This window comes from Chaetodon auriga, chromosome 2 (genome assembly GCF_051107435.1).
Source record: "Chaetodon auriga isolate fChaAug3 chromosome 2, fChaAug3.hap1, whole genome shotgun sequence".
Classification (NCBI taxonomy): domain Eukaryota; kingdom Metazoa; phylum Chordata; class Actinopteri; order Chaetodontiformes; family Chaetodontidae; genus Chaetodon; species Chaetodon auriga.
This window is the reverse complement of record NC_135075.1, coordinates 14271781-14292592: the sequence shown is the minus strand read 5'-3', so window position 1 is coordinate 14292592 and position 20812 is coordinate 14271781. Positions and strand designations below refer to the sequence as shown.

The 20812-nt window shown below is 43.1% G+C and overlaps 1 protein-coding gene across 2 annotated transcripts in view; it reads left to right on the top strand.

Annotated features, from left to right (window-relative positions):
* The first annotated feature begins 7393 nt into the window (after positions 1-7393).
* Positions 7394-20812, top strand: part of LOC143336444 (retinoic acid receptor gamma-A-like) — a 35548-nt gene continuing 22129 nt past the window's right edge. The window contains exons 1-2 of one of the 2 annotated variants that reach the window (XM_076756640.1): positions 7394-7543; positions 19051-19462. In XM_076756640.1, coding sequence (XP_076612755.1) covers positions 19294-19462 — 169 coding nt within the window. In that variant the 5' untranslated portion in view covers positions 7394-7543; positions 19051-19293. The remainder of the gene's footprint in view (positions 7544-19050; positions 19463-20812) is intronic. The other variant, XM_076756649.1, reaches the window with a different exon arrangement.

The window sequence follows — 20812 nt, the reverse complement described above, 5'->3', positions numbered from 1 at the left end:
ACGGATGTGGATGCATGTGTTTATATCAGCAAAGATGTAGTGAGGATTAAATTGGGCGTATATGAGCATTGGTGCTTGAATTAGACTTAAAGGGCCATAAAGATGTGGGCACTCGAGCCTGTTTGTCTGTTTGTGGAATATGCTCACACGGTGCTGAGGTGTGTTTGAGGGTTGTCAAAACACACTGTGACCTGTGGAATTTACAACATTTTTTCCGTCTTGTTGCTATGTTGTTACTGCTCCAAGTGACACCTGCGAGGAGTACAGCTGTGCCCGGGGCGGTCATCCATCACCCCACGACTCCTCCGTGACACACTCAACATTGACAATTACACTTACGGCATATTGACAGTCCTTGAAGTGTCATATGTTTAGTGGGAATATAATGTCAGCAGACTTTTTTTTTTCTCATTGACTTCACTTTGATCACCTGAAAAGTTTCAAAGAACCACTGCCTTCATTATTTTTGACACTGCAGAGATGCTGCAGTGTTGTGGTGTATTGACGGCTGCTGGTTGCCTCTCCTCTGAATGGACCACGCTGTACTGCGTTACTCATATCAATAGCCTGAAATGTGAAGGAGTATAGAGCCGTATAGAGGCTGAAGAGACATTGCAGCTTTTTCCATTTTGACAGTTACCATGGTGATGAGAGCCATCAGGGACGGGGATCTGTTTCCTGTACCAGAAAAAGGTGAAAAGGTGAGTTTAGATTATAACAAAATGCCTCCATGTTTACTGATGTGAAGTAAACATGATGGTGAATGTCCAACAAACAGTCAAGAGAACAACTATTAGGACAAAATAAGTGATCAGATTTGATTATCCTAAACCAAGTTTTCTCAGCACCAGGCATTCCTCCATCTGAAGGGCTGACATCAGCCTCTGCACAGAGGCACTCTGCTAACATGAAAAGTAATGTAACATTTGAAAACAGGGGTTGGTAGTGAGTCCAGAGGCATCAGACTTGTAGGAAAAAACGACACCATGGGTGGGGTTGGCAATGGCAAATTAGCTGTTAAGTACCAGTCACTCTATGTGTATAAATGAGGTTGTGCAGTGGAGCTCTGCACTTGTAGCTCTGGGCTGCAGTGATGATGTGCTTGTCCAGTTAAGGCAGGGCCAGTGTGTGTTTCTCAGGGTGGTATCTTCTGGTACTGAGTGACTCTGCGTCTTGGATGTTGCCTTTTCTTGTCCCTCTTCTCTGTGTCTCCTCTTCCTCCTCACAAGTAATTGTTTAAGCAGCAAATGTCATGTGAAGAAACAAGTCTCCACCATGAGGAACCTTGTATTCCAACAGAGATGGAGGTCACTGGAGATACACACAGATACTGGAACACTAATGTCAGCTGTTGAAAAGACAACTATTAACTATTCATCATTTGTAAATTTGTGATTGCAAATAAAGTTACTACAATGATTTGTAGTGTTATTCAGCAGATTGCAAACCAGACAATAATATGTGCAGATAAAACAACATTTTCCGATTGTAATGATCTAAATTAGCGGCAAACCACACCTTCCTGCATTGTAGTGATTTATGCAGAAAGTAGCTCAAGTTCACAAAAGTGTTTTACTTCTTTGGTGCCTGAGGGGAAACTGAATGGGAATGTAGGAAACAGCTGGTGGCAATAAAATTGAACAAACAAACACATCAACAATCAGCTATGAAATATTGTGCTGCTGGCTGCATCACAACACACTGTCAGAGACCACGTTTGTGAAAGTATTAGTCTCCTGATAATCAAAAAACAAAGCCATCTTAGCACTGGTAGTAGTAAAAACCTATGTCTGATACCTGCCCCTGTTTACACTCTGGAGGGCATTCAGGCTTTCTGACAGGCGGACAGACATTGCAGCAGGCAGCCAAGGTCTGCTGAGATCTGTTAACAGGCGGCCTCTTGTGAAGAGGTGCCAGGTTATCCTGAGGGGGACGACTCCGTCCCTGCGCTATCCCAACAGTTTAGAAAGATTAAGAAATCTCCTCTTTGGTGGAAAAAGGACTTATGCTCAGGTGGTCATCAGTCATTGATAATACACACTAGAACATGAATAAAGGTGCATTTATGAAGTACAATGTGTAACATGGATGTTTGATAATGCCTTTTTACGCTGTTGTATTCTGCAAATGAAATAGAAAATATTGACTGGCAACACTTGAATTCCCTCTAGTACAAACAGTACACTTCAAACACTTCTTTCTCCTTACACTTACCTTACAGCCTGATATAAACCTTTTATTACATGTTTACACACTGGTTACACACGCTAAAAAGTTGGCTATTTATTAAAGTGAGTGAACTTTTGAGGTGCTGGGAGACAGATTTTGTTATCTTACTTGGACAGAACCAGGCTAGGTGTTTCCCCTTGTTTCCAGTCTTTATGCTAAGCTAAGCTAACCCTCTGTTGGCTGTAGCTTCATATTGACTGCGCAGGCATGAGCGTGGTATCAGTCTTCTCATCTAACTCTCAGTAAGAACATGAGAGAACGTATTTTCCAACGTGTTGACTCATTCCTTTAAAACGCGTCTGTTGATAATCTGCGGAGCCCGTCTATGTCTCATTTGGGGACGAGGTGCTGGCTGTATCTGGCCCTCAGCCGTCGCGATGGGCAGCTCCTGAGCCGGGGAGAAAGCTTGCGTCCGAGGCTGAGGAGGAAGGAGAGGGAGCCGCTGCAGAAGCCACCATGACACTTTGCTCCATCTTGCTCTCCTCCAATTACCCATCTTGATTTCTCCCTCATCCAATCATTTCATTCTCGAGGCGCTGCGCCCTCCAATCACCATCTGTCCTCCAGGCAGTAACACTTATACATATCAGCTGTAATTAGACAATCATTTCCACATGTGGATCAAACTCCTTCAACCACTCAACCCCTACCTCACCCTCCCATCCGCCCACTGTCTCCTTTTTCCTCCCTCTGTTTTTCTTATTTCCCCGTCTCACACTCTACTACCCTCCGTGTGCCCCTTTTCACTTTTTCTCTCCCCCTCTTTCCCCTCTCTTTCTGATTGAATTACCATAAGTGCAGGTCTTGGCCAAAATATGCCAGCTTGTTCTGATTAAAACTGTCCTTGTTATACCAGAGACTTTCCAAATGGCTGTGAGCAGTTTGTGTGTGTGTGTGTGTGTGTGTGTGTGTGTGTGTGTGTGTGTGTGTGTGTGTATGTGTTTGGGGGCTGGGTTTAGTAAGAGGAGGGGGGATATGCAGTTTGTGTTGAAAAGAAAAATGCTGCCAGACAACATCATATGGCGAAAGATAAAGAGTGGAAGCCCAAGAACAAGAAGGGGACAGAGGGGAAGGAGATGGAGTGGCGGTGTGGTGAAGCAGGAGGGAGCAGCAGGGAACAGAGAGGGAATGAGACAGTAATAGTAGTTGACAGAGTTGGGTTCACAACAGGTTCATGGTGACATCATGGTTGAATTTTTGGGAACATTTATATAGGAAAAACCATTCGCTGTTCATTGGATGCACATGTACGCCCCCAACCTCCTTTTCTCCCCCACCTCTTCTTCTTTCTCCACTGAATATGCAAATTCGCGTTGGCACTTTAAAATGAATTTTCGGTGGTGGTGGTGGTGGAGTGAGTTTGTGTGTCTTTGCGCACACATGTGGTTCACCCAGATTTCGCCTGTGTTTGAAGGAATAAGCTCATCCCTCAGGTTGTGCGTTAAACTTTATAACCCCGAACTGACAACTGCTACCCAGAGTGTCACTCTTTTCCCTTTCTCTCCCTCCTTTTCTTACCCCGCTCCCCTTTTTCTTTCCTCCTTTGCTCCCTCTTTTTTTTTTTTTTTCTTTCCTTTTTTGCTACAAGTCTAGCCAACCCTCACCACTGGTACAGTGTGTTCTTTGTGTGCATGTTTAGCTGTTTGAGAGACAGAAAAGACATAAAGGAGCCTTGGGACCCGAAACGTGTTTATGGTGCATGTGTGGGTGTGATTATATTTGTGTCAGCTCTTTTTTTTTTGCTTGAAGAAAATTAACAGCAGGGAGTTGTGGTGAATTAAAGGGTCTTTGTGTCTTGTGCATGCATATATTTTTATTCTTTGTATTTTTTTGGGGGTGCCAGTGTTTATTGGTTTGTGGGCATTTGCCAGCCGTAGTGTGAACGTAACTCTTTCTATGCCTTGTTGCATGTGTGCTTGTATGTTTGTGTGTGTCTGAGCAAGCTAGCGAGCTTGTCATGCATGCCTGTCATCCTCTGCATGCCTCTCTGTGCACCACAGAGCTTCACATGACATCAATCTGAGAGCGGTGGGATAGTGATCTCATTACCAACAGCCTGTTGCTGATTAAAACCTGCCGTCTGCACCCTCCTCCTTCACCCTTTCTTTTCTTCTCCCTCTTCTCCGCTCTCTCCTGCTTCCTTGTCCTTTGCTCGGCCCCCTCCTGCCTCTTCCACCCCTCAACTCCAGAGTCGCACCATTCTGCGGTTTCTCCGCTGCTCGCTGCCAAAAAGGGCCCCAATTCAAGCGCTGCAGAAAGTTCTGAGCTCCCCTCTTTTTTCCTTTCAGTTTCCCCCCTTCGTTTCTTTGTTCTTTCTTCTTTGCTGTACATCTTCAGGCTGTCTTTATCACACGGCTCCAGTCGTCTACCTGCAGGCCTCAGAGAAACGCCTCTCCCGGTCCTGATCTTCTCTCAAGTCAATCTGCTTTGACGCTCATTGACACTAAACAAGAACAAAAGTTGTGTGTGTGTGTGTGTGTGTGTGTGTGTGTGTGTGAGAGAGAGAGAGAGAGAGAGAGAGAGAGAGAGAGCATATGGATGCATATGCTTATTAGTGCCTCATAGATTTACAATCAGAAATACACAAACGCGTCTTTCACACTCAGCCAGACCTTATACACTCCCCTCCTCTTTGTGCGTTTCACTGACAGAAACACAAACAGGACTAACCTTTCACCTCCCTCGCCGACACTGTTGCTGAGAAGTGTGACAGGAACCCACATGGTCAGAGCAGTGGATCTGTGACTGGATGCTCCCTGCTTCCATATTTGTGACCCAAGTGATCAAAACATGTGATCCAAGTCAGAAGTGTCATAACAGAAAATGCAGATTCTAACAAAGGTTTAATGAAGACATTAAATTCTGTGTTTTTGTTTATATGCTCACTGATTTTGTTATAGTAACCATCAGTAGTGTGTCAACTGATTAAAAATGATGATTCTTCTGTCTCTCTGAGAAGCAAAATTAAGGTGCTGAGGTAGGCAATAACAGATTTTTTGTAAACGAAATCCCAGACAAACAAAATCCATCCCAGATATCGCTTTGGTTCTTTTGTTCACTATTGAAAACACACACACATGTCATATCACCGCAGAGAACTATTTACTTATTCATTTATCCATTCCTCCCTCCCCATGTGGCTTAGATCTGTTGTTTCCATGAAGAGGTCCTCACAGATGGTGATATGAATTTCAAGTCTATTGCCAATATGTTTTGTATATTTTAGCGTAAAACAATGAGCATTTGACATCTAGTTCTGCAAGTAGGATTAATTATGGTGATGGTGTAGTTTGATGGTGCGACGCTTTGTTCCAGCGGCACCATATTGTGTCAAAAAGACAACGTTTGCTTTGCTGGTGCATACTGTGGTCCTTCATAAGGACAGAAATAAAACAGTTTTGTGAACTTTTTAAAATTTTTAGTGTAGTTTAGTGTGTTTCCATGAATCTTTTTGTTAGCAATTAGAATAATATAAAAACATGTAAAAGCCCTCTGTACAGCTCTTTCCAGCAGTCAAAGTACCTCAGTACAATTACTCACACAGGCTTTTTGTATGCAGCACTTCCTCAACAATAAACACGAGGTTGTTGCAATTTTCTTGGTAATTTCAGGGCAAACTGAATAAATGAAATTCTTAGGAATCATGGTTCATAAAAACACAACATTAACTATTTCTAAATGATTATGAAACCCGTGTTAGGGACTCAAATGCAGTTAATTCATGTTTCACAACCACATAAACTGGTCAAACTGGGGATAAAAACAAATTGAGCTTTTGTCTGAGATGTTGCTCTGGAAGGTGACCTGCGCTGACTGTCGCTGTCAGGGATTGGCCTGCAGTGGCCTGACTCGCCACTGAGGCCAGTCAGTCAGACAGTAGCAGACAGTTTTATCTCTGACATGAAGAGGCAGGTAGCGCTGCCCCTCAGGGGCCGACCGGCCAGGTTTGATCTCATCATGGATCAACTATATCTCCATTAAATGCTTCCTTACCAGAAAACCGCTGGGCTGATTTGCTTAGGAAAATCCTGTAGGAGGAGAAGAGTCGGCTTGAACTGATTTAAAGGTGCGGAAACTACGAGGAGAATGGCCCTTTGTACTTCTCAGGCTGGGAAAGATGGAAAACAGCTCATGGTAGTTTGCATTTTGGAGATTTAATAAAGTCGTCTAACATATATACCAGGCTGTGTGAGATTTTCAGAGACGATATCAGCATAATATTTTGCACACTCTTCTTTTTTGTAGCACGTTAAAATGTATTGTACATTTGATAGTAGCTGCAATTTACAGCACTGTAAACAAGTTTCCTTTGCAGTTGTTCACATGTGGCTCTCTGCGTTTTGCATTATTCATTTTTTTTCCTAATACAGATTTTGAATACAAATATATTGACACTGACAGTTTCATTTTCAGTTTTTAAGTCACTGGTTCTATCACTGTGCGTCAAAAGGACATTGATGCTGAGTGGGTGTATTTCTCTCCCATTAGGGATATGTAGTCACAATAAAGCTCTGAGTGGCCCTTGATTGGCCCCGGGCCCCTGGACTCCCACATTGGCTGGCCATGGCCCCAAAATCGAGGCATTGTAAACATGAAGCAAAAGCCAAAGGCTGATACTGATATCCCCAAAGGTGTGCAGCCCTCTGCAGCATGTGTGTTTGTGGATGTGTGTGACTTAACGACTGTTTCATTAGTGCGAGTGTGCGCACGCATGCATGCAACGCTGTCCTGCGTGTGTTACTGTAGGCCTATCTTTGGACGGTGAGCAGAGGAGGAACAAATTTAGAAATGCAAAACAAACACTCACGGAGTTGAAATCCAACAAAAGAGTGTTGACTGACAGTGCGGCGTAGAAGGAGTGGAGGTGAGGAGAGAAAGAGACTATGAGACAAAGAAAGAGAGAGAGGGAAAGAGAGGGGGTGGGCAGCAAGTTGAAACCTAAGCTTTCTGGACCCTGTTTTCCCTTCCTTCGGGCATTCTGTGGCTGGTAAAAAATGTGCTGTATATTTGAAGTGTTGGATCACGTGACAAAGGCAGGGTTTGTGAATCAAAGTACACAATGATTTCAGGAGGAGAGAGAGAGAGAGAGAGACAGAAGGGGAGAGAGGGTGTGTGTTAGTGACAGAGAGCGAGAGAGAGAGAGACGGGAAAAGGAGAGGGAGGCGGAATGCAACAGGCTGAGCTCTACCGTCGCTGCGAGAGGGACTTCTGACTGACAAACACAACTACTACGCTGCTTCCCAGCTCATTTCTCCACTGACTCGCCCTCACTGACCACCAGACTGTGTGCCCAGAGAACAGCTTACCAGGTCTGGTAAGTTTGGTTTCCAATCCCGTCTTTCGGGTCTTCTTTTCCTCACAACTTCGCTCTGTTGGCGGCGAGTGAGAAAAGAAGACAGACAGAGGACATGTCAGAGCATGAGTGAGACGTGTGTGTGTGTGTGTTTCTCTTGTCTCCCTCCCTTTCTCTCTCTCTCTCTCTCTCTCTCTCTCTCTCTCTGCGTGTGTGTGTGTGTGTGTGTGTGTGTGTGTGTGTGTTTCTGGGACAGCATGAGCGGAGAGATTGAGTTTCCTGAGGACAGCTTTAATTGAGACCAGAGATTTCGAGAGAGGGAGAAAGAACAACAGAAACAGCTAAGGAGGGGAATGAAAGCTGATCGGCACTTGCATGTGCTCTGCTGCTGCTCCGTGTGAGGAGATGGACACTTGTGGAGATCTGTTGCGCGTGAGTGAGTGAGTGAGTGAGTGTGCGTGCGTGCGTGTGCGTGCGTGTCCTCATTTGTTCGTCCCAGTGATGGATGCACATCTCTGTGTTTGTTCCTGACTTCACAAACTCTGATTCACAGCTTCTCAAAGATCCCGATCATCCTCTACAATGAAGAAGAAGGCAGGATGTGTCGTACCAAAAAATGGATTTTAGAATTCCTACAGTTTTTTTATAGACTGGCATAAATAAAAGAAGAAGCGACCATACAACACACTGCACACTAGTTTGCTACAGGTGAGCTCAGTAACCATCTCAGGCCATTTTCCAGCCGCAGACGAAGGGGCTGCTTTAGCCTGCAGGCTCTCGGCCAACAGACTGGCTGTCAGCTTTGATTGATCGCTCCATCAACATCACAAATGGCTGAGTAGGTCTGGTCTACCTGAGTATGTACACACTCACTTACTCAACCCTCTGAAGGTTATGTAAACAGGTTTCCATCCACACAATTACATAAGTGGGATGGAAACACTGAAATAGGTTTGCCCGGATATCACAAGATAGTCTGCTGTGTGTCTGATCGCGGCTGCTGCTTTGCATTGTGTCTGTGTGTGTGTGTGTGTGTGTGTGTGTGTGAGATAGAGGGTGAGTATGCATGTGTGTGTGAATAAACTTGGTGACCCCGTTGTACTGAAACACAAGCCCTTTTTATACAGTCTGTGAATCACTTCAAATAGCATCCTCTGTGAGACATGCGCTATATAAATACAGATGTATTGCTTGATTGATGATTGTGATTAAGATGCTATTCATCCGTGAAGTGCTTCTTCCAGCTGATCTGAGCCGTCTGTCCACTCACACCATACTGCTGACCGGCATCACTCTGCCACTCTATGCTATGCACTCCAATGCAGGGAGCTATTCTGGCAAATGCTTGACAGATCTGCTCCAGATTAATTTTCCTTAATGTCTGGAGGAATGTTCATCAGCACGTCCTCAGGAACGACGAGTCTATAAGCAGGGCACAAACAGCCGGGTGTAAACAATACACAGTACATCACATTCTGGAGGACAGTGACAGACCCACTAAATATAACTCCTCCTCCTCCTCGTCCTCCTCCTCCTCCTTCTTCTTCTTCTGATCGAATGGGTTTGATTTTTACGATGCTTTTCATCGCTTGGTCTTCTTCTCCATCGGTGGACGTCGGCTGAGTCTCGGTTACTGAGTGAACTCTGTCACTCTGATCCCAGGTCAGATGTTTTCAGCTTTTAAAATCTAACGTTTAGGGTGGATGCAGCTGCTTTTGGTTAAGTCCTGGGGGTTTTTTTTGTTGTTTTGTTTTCATCATTTTGGGAAGAAACTTTGAGAAAAATGCGTGTGTGCATGCGTTTGGGTGTGTTGGATGTATGCACTCTTCATCTTTGTTCTCTACACTTTTCAAGAATGGCAGCCCCTCAGGCTGAGGCGGCTGTCTGGCTCCTCTCCCTCTTTCTCTGCCTCTTTCTCTCTGTCTCACTGACTTCTTTCTTCGTTATTTCCTCAATATGAAAAAAAAAAAAAAAACCCCTCCATCCTCTGTGCGTGTCAGCTGAGTTTGATTTTGAACAGGGTTGTTCTCATGGTTGCTACATATAAATGGAAACTTGGAACTTCAAAAACAAAGAAGGGAGAGTTTGCTACTTGTTTTTGAGAGGGGAAGATACAAATGTTTTCTTGTTCTGCAGAGTTGCTTATTGTCCACAGAGTTATTTTGAAAGATTTTGTTGAGAGCCTCAGCCTGGCTGTGGTTTGACTTGACATGCCCAATTGGCTTCAGAGATTTTGGAAGTCACTTGTAACATTCATTATTGCTTTCACTGCACTTTTTCACAACTCAAGGCTGAATATGTCTCAATGTGTCTAAAGAGCTTCTCGGTGTGTTTAATCGTGGCCCCGGGCCGCTCGGTACAGGCTACAAGTCCCTTTAAACACAATTATAATCCTCCAGCAAAGCGCAGATTGTGTGTCTGTGTGTGAGACATAGGCAGAGGGGGCTTCAGGCAGTCTTTAGGCTCACTTTTCACTTTAATACTAAATGAAAAGCTGCCTACCAAATGGCTCAATTAGGCCTGACCCATGGCCGGGCTGCTGAGCCTGGAGCGACAAGGGGCTGACCCTGGCTCTGACCTGGAGACCCTCAGCAGCCCACAGGGCTGGCTCCACATAATGACAACATTGTGTGTTTTATGAAACATTGCTATCATCAGCATCATCCCCATTAGCACTGCTAACACAGAATTCACACTGTGTTATTCCAAGTATGTCGGACAGTTTAAATTTGTCCACACGAGTCAAGCTATAGTCAAGTAAAGAATGAACGATGGTGCCTTTCAGATCATCTTCTGGAGGGTGGAGACGATGTTTGCTGTAACTCTGCTATTTACGTGAAGCACCAGTGTTTAGGATTTAGGGGGGATCATTTGGCAGATATGGAATCTAATATTCAGAACTATGTTTTCATTAGTGTATAATTACCTGAAAATAAGAATCACTGTGTTTTGTTACCTTAGAATGAGCTCTGCAGAGGGAGCGGGTCCTCTGCCACACAGTCCGCCATGTTGCACGGCCATGTTTCTACTGTAGCTCAGAACAAACCACTGTCTCCATACAGCACCTTTCATGTTTTTCAGGTTTTTAGTGGGCCCCATAAGGAGTGGTGTTCAGTTCACCTTCACCACGAGAGTCCACTAAATCCTACACACTGGTCCTTAAAAGGCTGTGTGGATATTTTTTAAGTATGGAAGGAAAGTTGACAAGATAACAACTAATCAAAATGATCAAACATGATCACACTCTAGGGCTGCAGGTAACAATTATTTTCACTGTTTATGAATCTGCCCAAAATGTTGTTTGTTTGTTTATGAACTGTTTTGTCCAAACAACAGTCCAAAACCAGTTTCCTATCATAGAAGACTGCAAGAAACTTTTCTGTACTATAAACTATTGTCTATGATGGAAATGTTCCTTTGGTAGATACATTGTAATTTTACACTAAACTAAACTAAACCTATTTTAATTGATGTTTTGTGGATTGAGGACTGAATTGGAAGTCCAAGTGAATCTGGATCAGTTTAACATGTTTGGAAATAGCCTTATTGGCTTCTTGCTGAGGGTTAGACGAGAAGATTGACACCACGCACTTTGCTTGGATAACCTCCTGAATTGGAAGCTAGCTTAGCATAAAGACTGAAAGGGGGGAACAGCTAGCCTCCTGCCAAAGCCAACAAAATCCGCCTACTGGCACCAGTGAAGCTCACTGATTCATACGTCACATCTCATTTGCTTAAACATGAGTTTAATGTCGGGTTTTGTGCAGAACTGTTTCTTGGCCAGGCGCAGTGACTTCCTTGTCCTGACAGAGCTGCGCTAGCTGTTAGCCATATAAGCTACCCAGCAGCTGCTGTCTATAGTTTAATATTTACTTTACAATAAAGAGAAGGGAATCAATCTTCTCATCCAACTTTGTCCTCCTCAAACTTCAAACGTAGTGTTTTTATAGCCTCTATAAACTAAGAGAGATCATATCTGGAAATCATTTTAATAAAATCAGTCTGGCAATCATTCTGAAAGATGTTCCTGAATAATAACACTTGGAAAACAGACATCACATGTTGTTTTGAGGACTAATATATGGCTACATCTGTGTGTACATTACTGAGATAATGGTTTGCATAAAATGAAATTATGCGTTGCCACAGTCGTAAACATTTTGCGGTTATAATATGGCTGTCTGACAGTGATGGTTTATGGCTCCGCAATATTCCTCAAAAGACATTTTTACATGCCATTTTGACATAAAATATGGTACGGTCATTTGTTGGAAAATCTAATTATGTTGTTTGTGGGTGATGGTGCCTATGTTTATTCTCCTGTGTAATGGTTTCTGTGTGTCAGTATGTGCATTTTCTACTCAGTGTTTTCGGAACAGCTCATCCCCGGCTGCATTTTCTCAGAATAGGCTAGATTTGATTGTGGTTTTATGGTTTACTGCTAATTGTCCCTGCTGAAGTCATGTTTTTCCTCGCATTTGGCTGTTTTTGGGGAGTTTTTAACCTTCATATCCAGTCGGACTCTGACTTTTTGTTTACTCTATACACAGAAACTCTGTGGTTTCAAATGCAGAGATTGCATTCAAGCTTGTCCTCTTGATTTCCTTCCCACCATCACACACTAATGTCTCCATAGATACATCCGCAAGCTGAACAAAACCAGAAACTCAAAGTCAAAAGTGGCTACAAAGATTGACTCTTGGTTTAATATTACACTGACAAATAGAGAAAGAGAAAGAAAAGCAGATATGCAAAGCCTCACAAGATAATGAAAGCAGCAAACTCAAAGAGAGAAAGTCTCTCTCTTCACCATTGAATACCCACCTATTTTCCAGCTGACTCACATTGCTCTGGTTTGAACCCACACACGGGAAGTTTGGAAACAGAAAGATGACTAAATAGTTGGGAAGAAAAAACATTTTTTTTTTTTTTTACTTTCTATTTACTGACAAGAAAAGAGCAGAAAGTTAAAGAGCAGAGGGAAGGAGCGCTTCTCATGTGTTCATGTGGTCCGTTCGCAAATCCGTCCACAAGACCAAAGTGTGTTCATTATCAGACTTTGACCGAAGTGTTCACTCTCTCACCGGGGTGAACACGTTATCGTGTCATCCATCTGATATGCTAGCACTGAGGACTAATCATTCACATGATTAAACAAATAAAGGACATCATGATGGGATGTGGAGCAGAGGATTTATGCCCTCTGGTTACACTTTGGAGTCACTTAATTGACACCGTTTCAATTTCATGGAAAATATTAACATTTACTTTTTGAACTGTTTGTTGTTGCTCATTTCTTCCATGTTCCTCTATAAAAGTTTGTGACTGAAATCCTAAGATCTGGCAATGTGCTTGTGTCCTTTGTAGTTGAGACAAGTTGAAAATCCCACATTGTGCACATGATGCCGTAAAACATAGTGTTGGCTGTGCAAAGTCCCAAGTGTGTAGGTAAGAGGGAGATTTTTTTTGTCTCATTTTTCTTTAGTCCTGATGGCAGATAGCAAAAAGAGATTAAAAAAAAAAAAAAATACGGATAGTGAGAGAGATTGGGATGACGTGGTACTAGTCTTAGACCTTTATAGGCCACCATGACGCTCATACTGCAAAGACTAATGCTAATCACAGTTTGCTGGTAGAAACCAGCGTAATGTGGCAGAGAGAGGAACCCAGTCCTCTTTGAGATAACCTGCTGGCTCAGAACCAGAAATACGCCTTCACATCAAGAACTGGCAATCTTTGCAAACACCTCAGTGTTTAATGACTCAGTTTGGAGGTTCAGTTTAGAACACAGCTTATAACATTACAGGTGGGACTCAAGAGCACCTGAGGCCCGGTAGCAGAGCTAGAGGGATCAACTCAAACCAAAAAAAACTGCTACTCATGCAGCCAACCTGCTGTCAGCCCTCTCCTAGTGAATTCATCCAAATTCCTCCCATCTATACAATGCTAGTTCTTCTGTTACAAGGCGAGTTCACTTCTAAATGTCAGCAATGACGAGACGTCTATGTGGCACCGATGGGGGATTTTATGACTGAGACAAAAAATAGGTTGAGTGTGACCAAGAGACTGTTCAGAGTAAAACTGAATGGTAGTAAAAATAAAGAGGGATCAACTCTGAACCAGGCGATGACTCAGAGTGTTTAAAGAGTCCTCGATGCAATGGATATTTAACTCTTTTGTCTCAGTCCAAAGCAAAAAACAGGCTGATGCACATCGATGTGCAGAACCATTCAAGAGCACATGGGCAATACAACATTGTGAAACAGTGGCCAGGAGAGAAACTGTAACACGAGAACAAACTGTGTCCACACGGTCAAACGCTGACAGGCAGCTTTGTTCATGTTTTTATCCAGTTCTGCTCCTGATTGAGGTTTAACATTTGTCAAAAACCTCAAGTGAAAGTGTGTCTGGATCAATTTCTCTGTGCTTGGTGGGTACCTGAAAAGTAATTTTACGAGTTACTTTTGATTCATTATTCTTTAATATTCAGGTCAACTAATTGATCTTTGATACTGAGGGGAGTCAAGGGTTCCAGTTCTATGTATTTTTTATCAATATTCATTAATCGAGCTCCATGTTCTGCTCTCTAACTGAGGCTGCTGTTCATTCACTAACTGACACTGAAAGACACACAGAGCTCCTGTTACCGCACATTTTGCAGCCCTGAAAGTGGACTCATTATACTATAAAACTGAAGATTAACTGTAATTCTCCGGTCATATATTTCCTAAAAATGCTGCACCACATCATCTCCACACCAAGACATTTTTTTATACCGTGTGGGGGAAAAAACAACCAAAAATCTAAACAAAATTCTCAAGGCACCAAAGATTGATGGATGTCTAACAAAGCTGTTTACTGCCATGATGTTATGCAAGCTTTTCATTATGTACAGTACATAAATACATAGGACAGAGTTAAGGCCCTTCCAGACACAACACGACAACAGCTTCACTGCACTCTGAAAGCAGTTATTTCCAATGTGCACCCCAGCACGCTGCTTTCAGACACAACACATTGAACTAGGTTGAACTTAAGGTGCAAGCTAGCCAACAAACTGCAGAGCCCAGCAGCTCAAATCGCGTCGTGCCCGAAAGGGACTTTAGAGAAATGTCTGCCAAGGAGAAGAAATGATTGGGAAATTAATTATACAGCAAACCCATCACAGTCATACAGAGTTTAATTTGAGCTCTTAGTGACGACACTAAGCCAGCTTAATTACAACTTTTTCGCTGCGTTTGAGGCTTATGTTCACTTTGTATACTGCTTTTTATCAACCAACAACAGAGCTTTTCCTAGAGAGGAAACGTCTAAAAATGATGCCTGGGTTTTTTGTGTGGATGGAGTCAATCACAAGTTTTGTATGTATGCTGATTTTGTCGGATGACTTTGCAACCACAGTAGAGGCAAGAGTGCCTGATCGACAGGTAGCATTTCTGAGTTACGATCGAATCACTATTTTGTGCATGTTCAGTTGTCTGTTGTGTCTGTCCCTGATGTTGCTGATAGTTCTGTTTTTATTCCGACCAAACTAGGATGAATAAGAAGAGACTTTCCTTTTGTTCATGCCTTTCAGTACGAGCAGAGATCTCTGTGAAAACAACTCAGGGCAATTTTCCAACAACTGCTTACATGCGGAACAGAAACGGTGGCACCTTTGACAAATGACCGTCTTGCACGTCCTCCAGGGCTATGGCATGCTCACGCTGGGGTTTCAAGTGTGGAATTTGTTTTGATTAGTTAAACTCGTCAAAGTGAGCAAAAGGAAATTATCATGTGCAGCTTCGCACGTTGCAAATTTGGTGAAGTGGGCTCCTCCTGCTAGTCTGGACATGGGTTGTTGTCACATGTAAATGACATTTTCAAAATTAATCATGCAGTTCAGTGTGGACGGACTCTCAGTAATGACCCTCTGTGAGTGTGAGAGTGTGTGAGTGCAGTTTCACTGTAACCTCAAGCTGATTTGAGTTGGAAAAACCATAAAGTTCAGTCACATTTACACCCATGATAACCAGATCCAGATGATGCTCCTAATAAGCACTTAAAACAAGTTATTCAAAAAATTGTTTTTGTCATTTCAACTGTTTACAGCTGAGCGATGTTTACAACTGTTGCAACAATACGCTGAACACAATGACGTAGCCGCTGTAAGTGTAGTTTGATGGAAGCTATGCGAAAACAAGCAAAGTTGACAGTATGTAGCGGCCTGCTGGAAAAGGCAGAGAGATGGAAAGCCCCATCGTTTTTACACCAAAGCTGTTTTTAATCCCCATAGTCTGGGAAAAAGGAGCATCAGCTGTGTGTTGTGTGTGTGTGTGTGTGTGTGTGTGTGTGTGTGTGTGTTAGAGTATTAGCGTGCGTCTGTGTGTCAGCAGGACCAGGACCAGGTGACCCAGTCTGACCTGACTCAGCCAGGTCTCATAAAAGCAGCATTGAGGCCCAGAGGCCTGGAGACACAGCACTGCTTTTGTTGCCCTACCCAAGGTGTATTCCCCTTGGAGGGAGAGTGAAGGGGGCGGGGGGTGTCACTCATTAGAGAGAAAGAAACCATTCCTTGGCATGGGCGCACATTATTTCATAGTTTATTAGTGGAAATAAAACAGTTTCTTTATTTTTATGTATGTTTTCTGCAGCCCTCTCCCTCCTCCCATGCTGCTTTACCACAGCCGGCTCTTTCTCTTATTAATCCAGTTTTCAGTATGGCTCTAATTAAGAGGACTCTGTTCGCTTCGTACACATGGCCTGCCAGATGCTTGAAACTCCCTCCTATGAGCTCCCCTTTCTTTTCCTCTGTTTCCCTCTATCTTTTTCCATCTTTTTTTTCTGCTTTCAACACTTTATTTTTTCTTCACCCCAGTCCTTTTATACATCTGGCTTTCATACTAGTGATTTTGGTCTTTGAATTTGATTGGTTAAAGAGTCGACTTGAAGGACTCAAACGCTGCATCTGTGGAAGGATCCTCCATCCTATATTTACTCCTTCATTCTTCAGGGTCAATTGCAGCTTTCAATGGGGCTTCAGCACGTGCGAACACAGTGTGTTTTCCACTGATTATTTGCCCATGAACATGATTAAAGTCGCAGAACATCTGTGTACGTTCACTCCTGCAGCCTGCATGTCCGTGCTTGCGTGTTTCTGCTCTGCTTTTAGACAGGCATGTGTATGCATATGTTTTGCAAAAAATTGACCATTCCACACCACGTATGTAATCGCTTTCATGATTACTACACACTTCATCCAACCGGTGTTTGACATTCTTTGATGGTCAAACACAAAAGTTCTTTGTGGAAATAGTTGCAGGGACTCTCCCTAACTGGCCCTCGCAGTGAAGAAAAACCGCAGCGGAGCCAAGCAGTTACAGAAAAAATGTCAATATGGGAAATATGACTTTAAAAACAACACTGACTGCGCTGACTCTGTGGCTTCGTGTGTGAATGTGTAATACGTCCTGTATGTGCATGTGTGTTGGGGGGGGGGGGTTACTGCTGTAACAACAAAAGGATGTAAAAGAATTTTACTCTAATAGTAGTAGCACAGATGGCTGATTAGTCTAATGGTTTGTCTGCTCCATTTACATCAATGAGCAAAGACTAAATATGAGAAACACCCCTCTGAATAACGCAATGCAATTCAACAGCACCACAAACTACAGTTGAATCAGCAGCAGCTCTCTAATACTGTTTTCAGCTAAGTTTTACTGCAGGGTTGCTAAATCAAACTGCATTAGTCTCAGCATAGAGGTACCTAATAAACTGGCAACACATGTAAATTTTTAAATATATTTTTTTCTAATCTAAAATTTCCTGATATCTAAAGAAAAAGAAAGTTTTATTGTCTGTGCATAATTCATCTGCAAGGGTTAGAATACCAGAAAAGGTGAAGCACTCAACAACAGGCTTAAAAAGAAGAAATGAACAAGAAACTGCTCCAAATATATTGTGAATTTTAGTCTTAATTGACAGTTACTGAAAGGGTTAGTTCACACACACACACACACACACACACACACACACACACAAAGTAAATAAATGAAGAAACACATTTTGTTTGGATCTGAAATGATGAAATCTGCAGCGTGCTGTCATGGTTAGAGCTTTTTGATAATGTACAGCAGTTTTTCATTTAGCTGTAGTCATATTAAGCCATTCAAACAGTTTTGGATGTATTGGCTCATGTTTTGAGAGACACAATCATGTTAGAAATAGTCTCTGTGGTCCTCTGCTCTGTCCCAGAGAGTAACTGCGATACTGTTTCTGGACCAGTTGCTGTTGATTCTTTTAATGTGATTTGTAAAGTAACATTAATAAACGCGCATTTCTCTCCACTGAATCCGGTCCTCAGGAGTAGATATGTCATTTCCCGAACAAATGAAACCATAACGTGCTTGGCTTGATACCAGAAGACCACGAGAGCGAGTCGACCCTTTAAGATGAAAGCTTGTGAATTTGTTCCTGCTAAAATAAGAAGTATTGCTTGTGTGTGACCATGTGTGTTTGCATGTGTCTTGTGAAGCGGCTCTGCTCTGGCCAGTCATTTTACCTCCATATGTGGAACAGTTGACTTGTGGAGACCCTGTAATTAAGAGGATCTTCTGTGTGTAGCCGACTGTGTACACATGTATGCTGTAAGTGTACTGTATACCTGTACTTGTGCACCTGGGTTATATCTTTTTTAAAAGACAGACTATGAACACTTCCTCTCACTATTTACATATTTTTTCATTCTGAATTTCTGCTGATTCTGCATATCCACAGTAGTAGATCAATGATGGACATTTGTAAATTCACTCTGTGTCTCACCCACCCCGGGTGTTTGATTCCCATGCCGAAGCAGGCCCAAAACAACAAGACATTCTTTGGCCGGGCTGTATTTACCACAGCTCCACCACAGAGAGTTAAGCTCCACCCACTCATGAAATCACTGAAGGGGATGAGAGAGTCGTAGAGAAACAAGAGGGGAGGGCCGCCCTCATTTAGCTTATTGACAGGGCCGCAGAGCCACGACGTGGGTCCTCAGAGACAGAGAAGGTGAGACGCTGTGATCATCGCAGACCTTCAGCGGCTGCAGCTCCGGCGTCAGCGTCAGCACAGGGTTTATGGTGTGAGGTGCAGTGAGAGTGAGTAGGTTGTGTGTGACTGTTGTTGTAAAGGGTTAATTGTACCCATGTTGTGGCTGGCTGCTCTCAGTCAGGCTGGCAGAGGGAACAGAGAGACCCTTTATAATACAGTTGTGCTGATTGAAATCATATGGCATGGCCAGAAATCATTGCACTGCTTTGAAGACAGTCAGAAAGCAGGAGAAAAGTGTTGTACACCCTCTGCCAACGGCTCCTTCAACCCTCTCTTCTTCTGGTCTTCACCGTCTTTACTTTTATTTCCTTTTGAGTTATTTCGGGTATTATTTTGGCATTTTTGTGTGAATTGTTGTGGCTGATTTGACTTTAAGTGAGTTGTGAAGCCACTGTGCTCTCTAGGTCATAACCAGGCTTCTAATCTCTTCCTCCTTCTCCTCCTTCCTTTTTTCACAGAGCCTGGACCTGGTCAGGTCTTGGTCACGTGGCTCCTGGTCTTTCTCCGACTCCTCCTCCCTGCTCAGCATCCCTCTCACCTCTCTGCAGCCTGACGGTGAAGGAGCCAGCAGCTGAGAGGGCCTGAATGGCACCGGCCCTCCTCAGACTCACCGCAGGCCCCTGACGAAGACGACGCAGGAAGAGGAAACAACAAAGCCAGTCAGAGAGAAGTCACCTGAACCACCAACAGCACTTTTCACAATGGCAACCAACAGGGAGCACCAACTGCATCACATGACCGGCTTCCCGCGAGCTATGTACCCGTTCACCTTCAACTCCATGCGGAGCCACTCCCCCTTCGACCTCCTGGCCAGCAGCCACCTCTTCGGCCGGTTTGGGGCAGACCTTCCCAAAGAGATGGCTGCACTGTGTGAGTAATAAATCATCTATTATTCTTTTATGCAGCTTGCACAAACAACTTTGGAGATTTGTGACTCATTACTAAAATAGAGTGTATTTCTGTGAATCATGCATGGAAGTGTCTTTGCTAATTACTTGTATGACCACACTTAAACTCATGTCAGCATACGGGAGGCTGCACACAGATGCTCCCAACTGAAAGAGTTGCGTCATATTTCTATTCAACCAGCTCAAAACTAGTCGTATTCTGCTTAATTCAAATTCCAAGGTAAAAAAAAAAACGTGTTAAGAAATGTTTGATATAATCATGAGGGTTCCAACTGGTCCAGGGTTCAAACAAGAGGCAAGACATCTTAATCCCACGCTCTTGCACATGACAAGATAGTGTGCCAAATGACACTATTTTGGAAAAGTCTTCAGGGCCAATTTGGGGTTATAATCAGGCTTTAAATCAGAGAAGAGAAGAGAAGAGAAGAGAAGAGAAGAGAAGAGAAGAGAAGAGAAGAGAAGAGAAGAGAAGAGACTGTGGTAAACCAGCCCGATGGCAGAGAAGGCAGGCTGGAAAAAGCAGCAAGCATAACATGGTCCTGTGTGTAATTTGCTACTTTCCATAGAAAATGAATCTTTCAAATCATCATTAGAACAAACTAAAACAGAAATGTCCTCAGAAAGAAAAAAAAAAAGATTGGACCGATCACAGTTTCTTGCTGTCTGTGGATCATTTTGAGTCACAGAGGGCGCTATTGCACTTCACAGTGACAGAGAGACTGAGTGAGGTCATCTCAAGAGTTTACACAAAGACTGACAACACTTTTCCTTTTTCCAATTTTTCCCTTTATTTCTCTTCTCTTCTGAGTATTTAATGATGTTGCTGAGACACTACAGGGTCACTTCAGATGATCATAACTCCACGTTGTAAGTTCTCATCACCAGTGATGATGTAGCCTTTTTTTTTTTTCTTTTTTTTCTTTTTTTTTTGTCACAGCTGAACTGGATTCATGTAAGAGAGAGAAATGTGGACTGAAACTCAGAAAACAGTATTTTGCTCCAGTCATATTACTTAATGTTCCACGAGAGTCCTAAGAGCCCAGTATGTTTTGTTGGAGTAAATAAATCCATTCTCCAAACATTGAACAGCACTAATGAACAGAGCAGGACGCCGACTGGAATCAAGCTGCCATGTCGGGATCGTTTCGCAGTAAACTTTTGACAGTGGATCATTTTTCCCTTTAAAATATTTTACTCTCATTAATTCCCGCTCTTGACATAAGCTTGGCAGCTTTTGCAGTTTCTTGACAAATACATGTGGGTACCTGCAGCTTAAACCCGTTAGTGTGTTTTTATGTATCCTGCTGTCCTC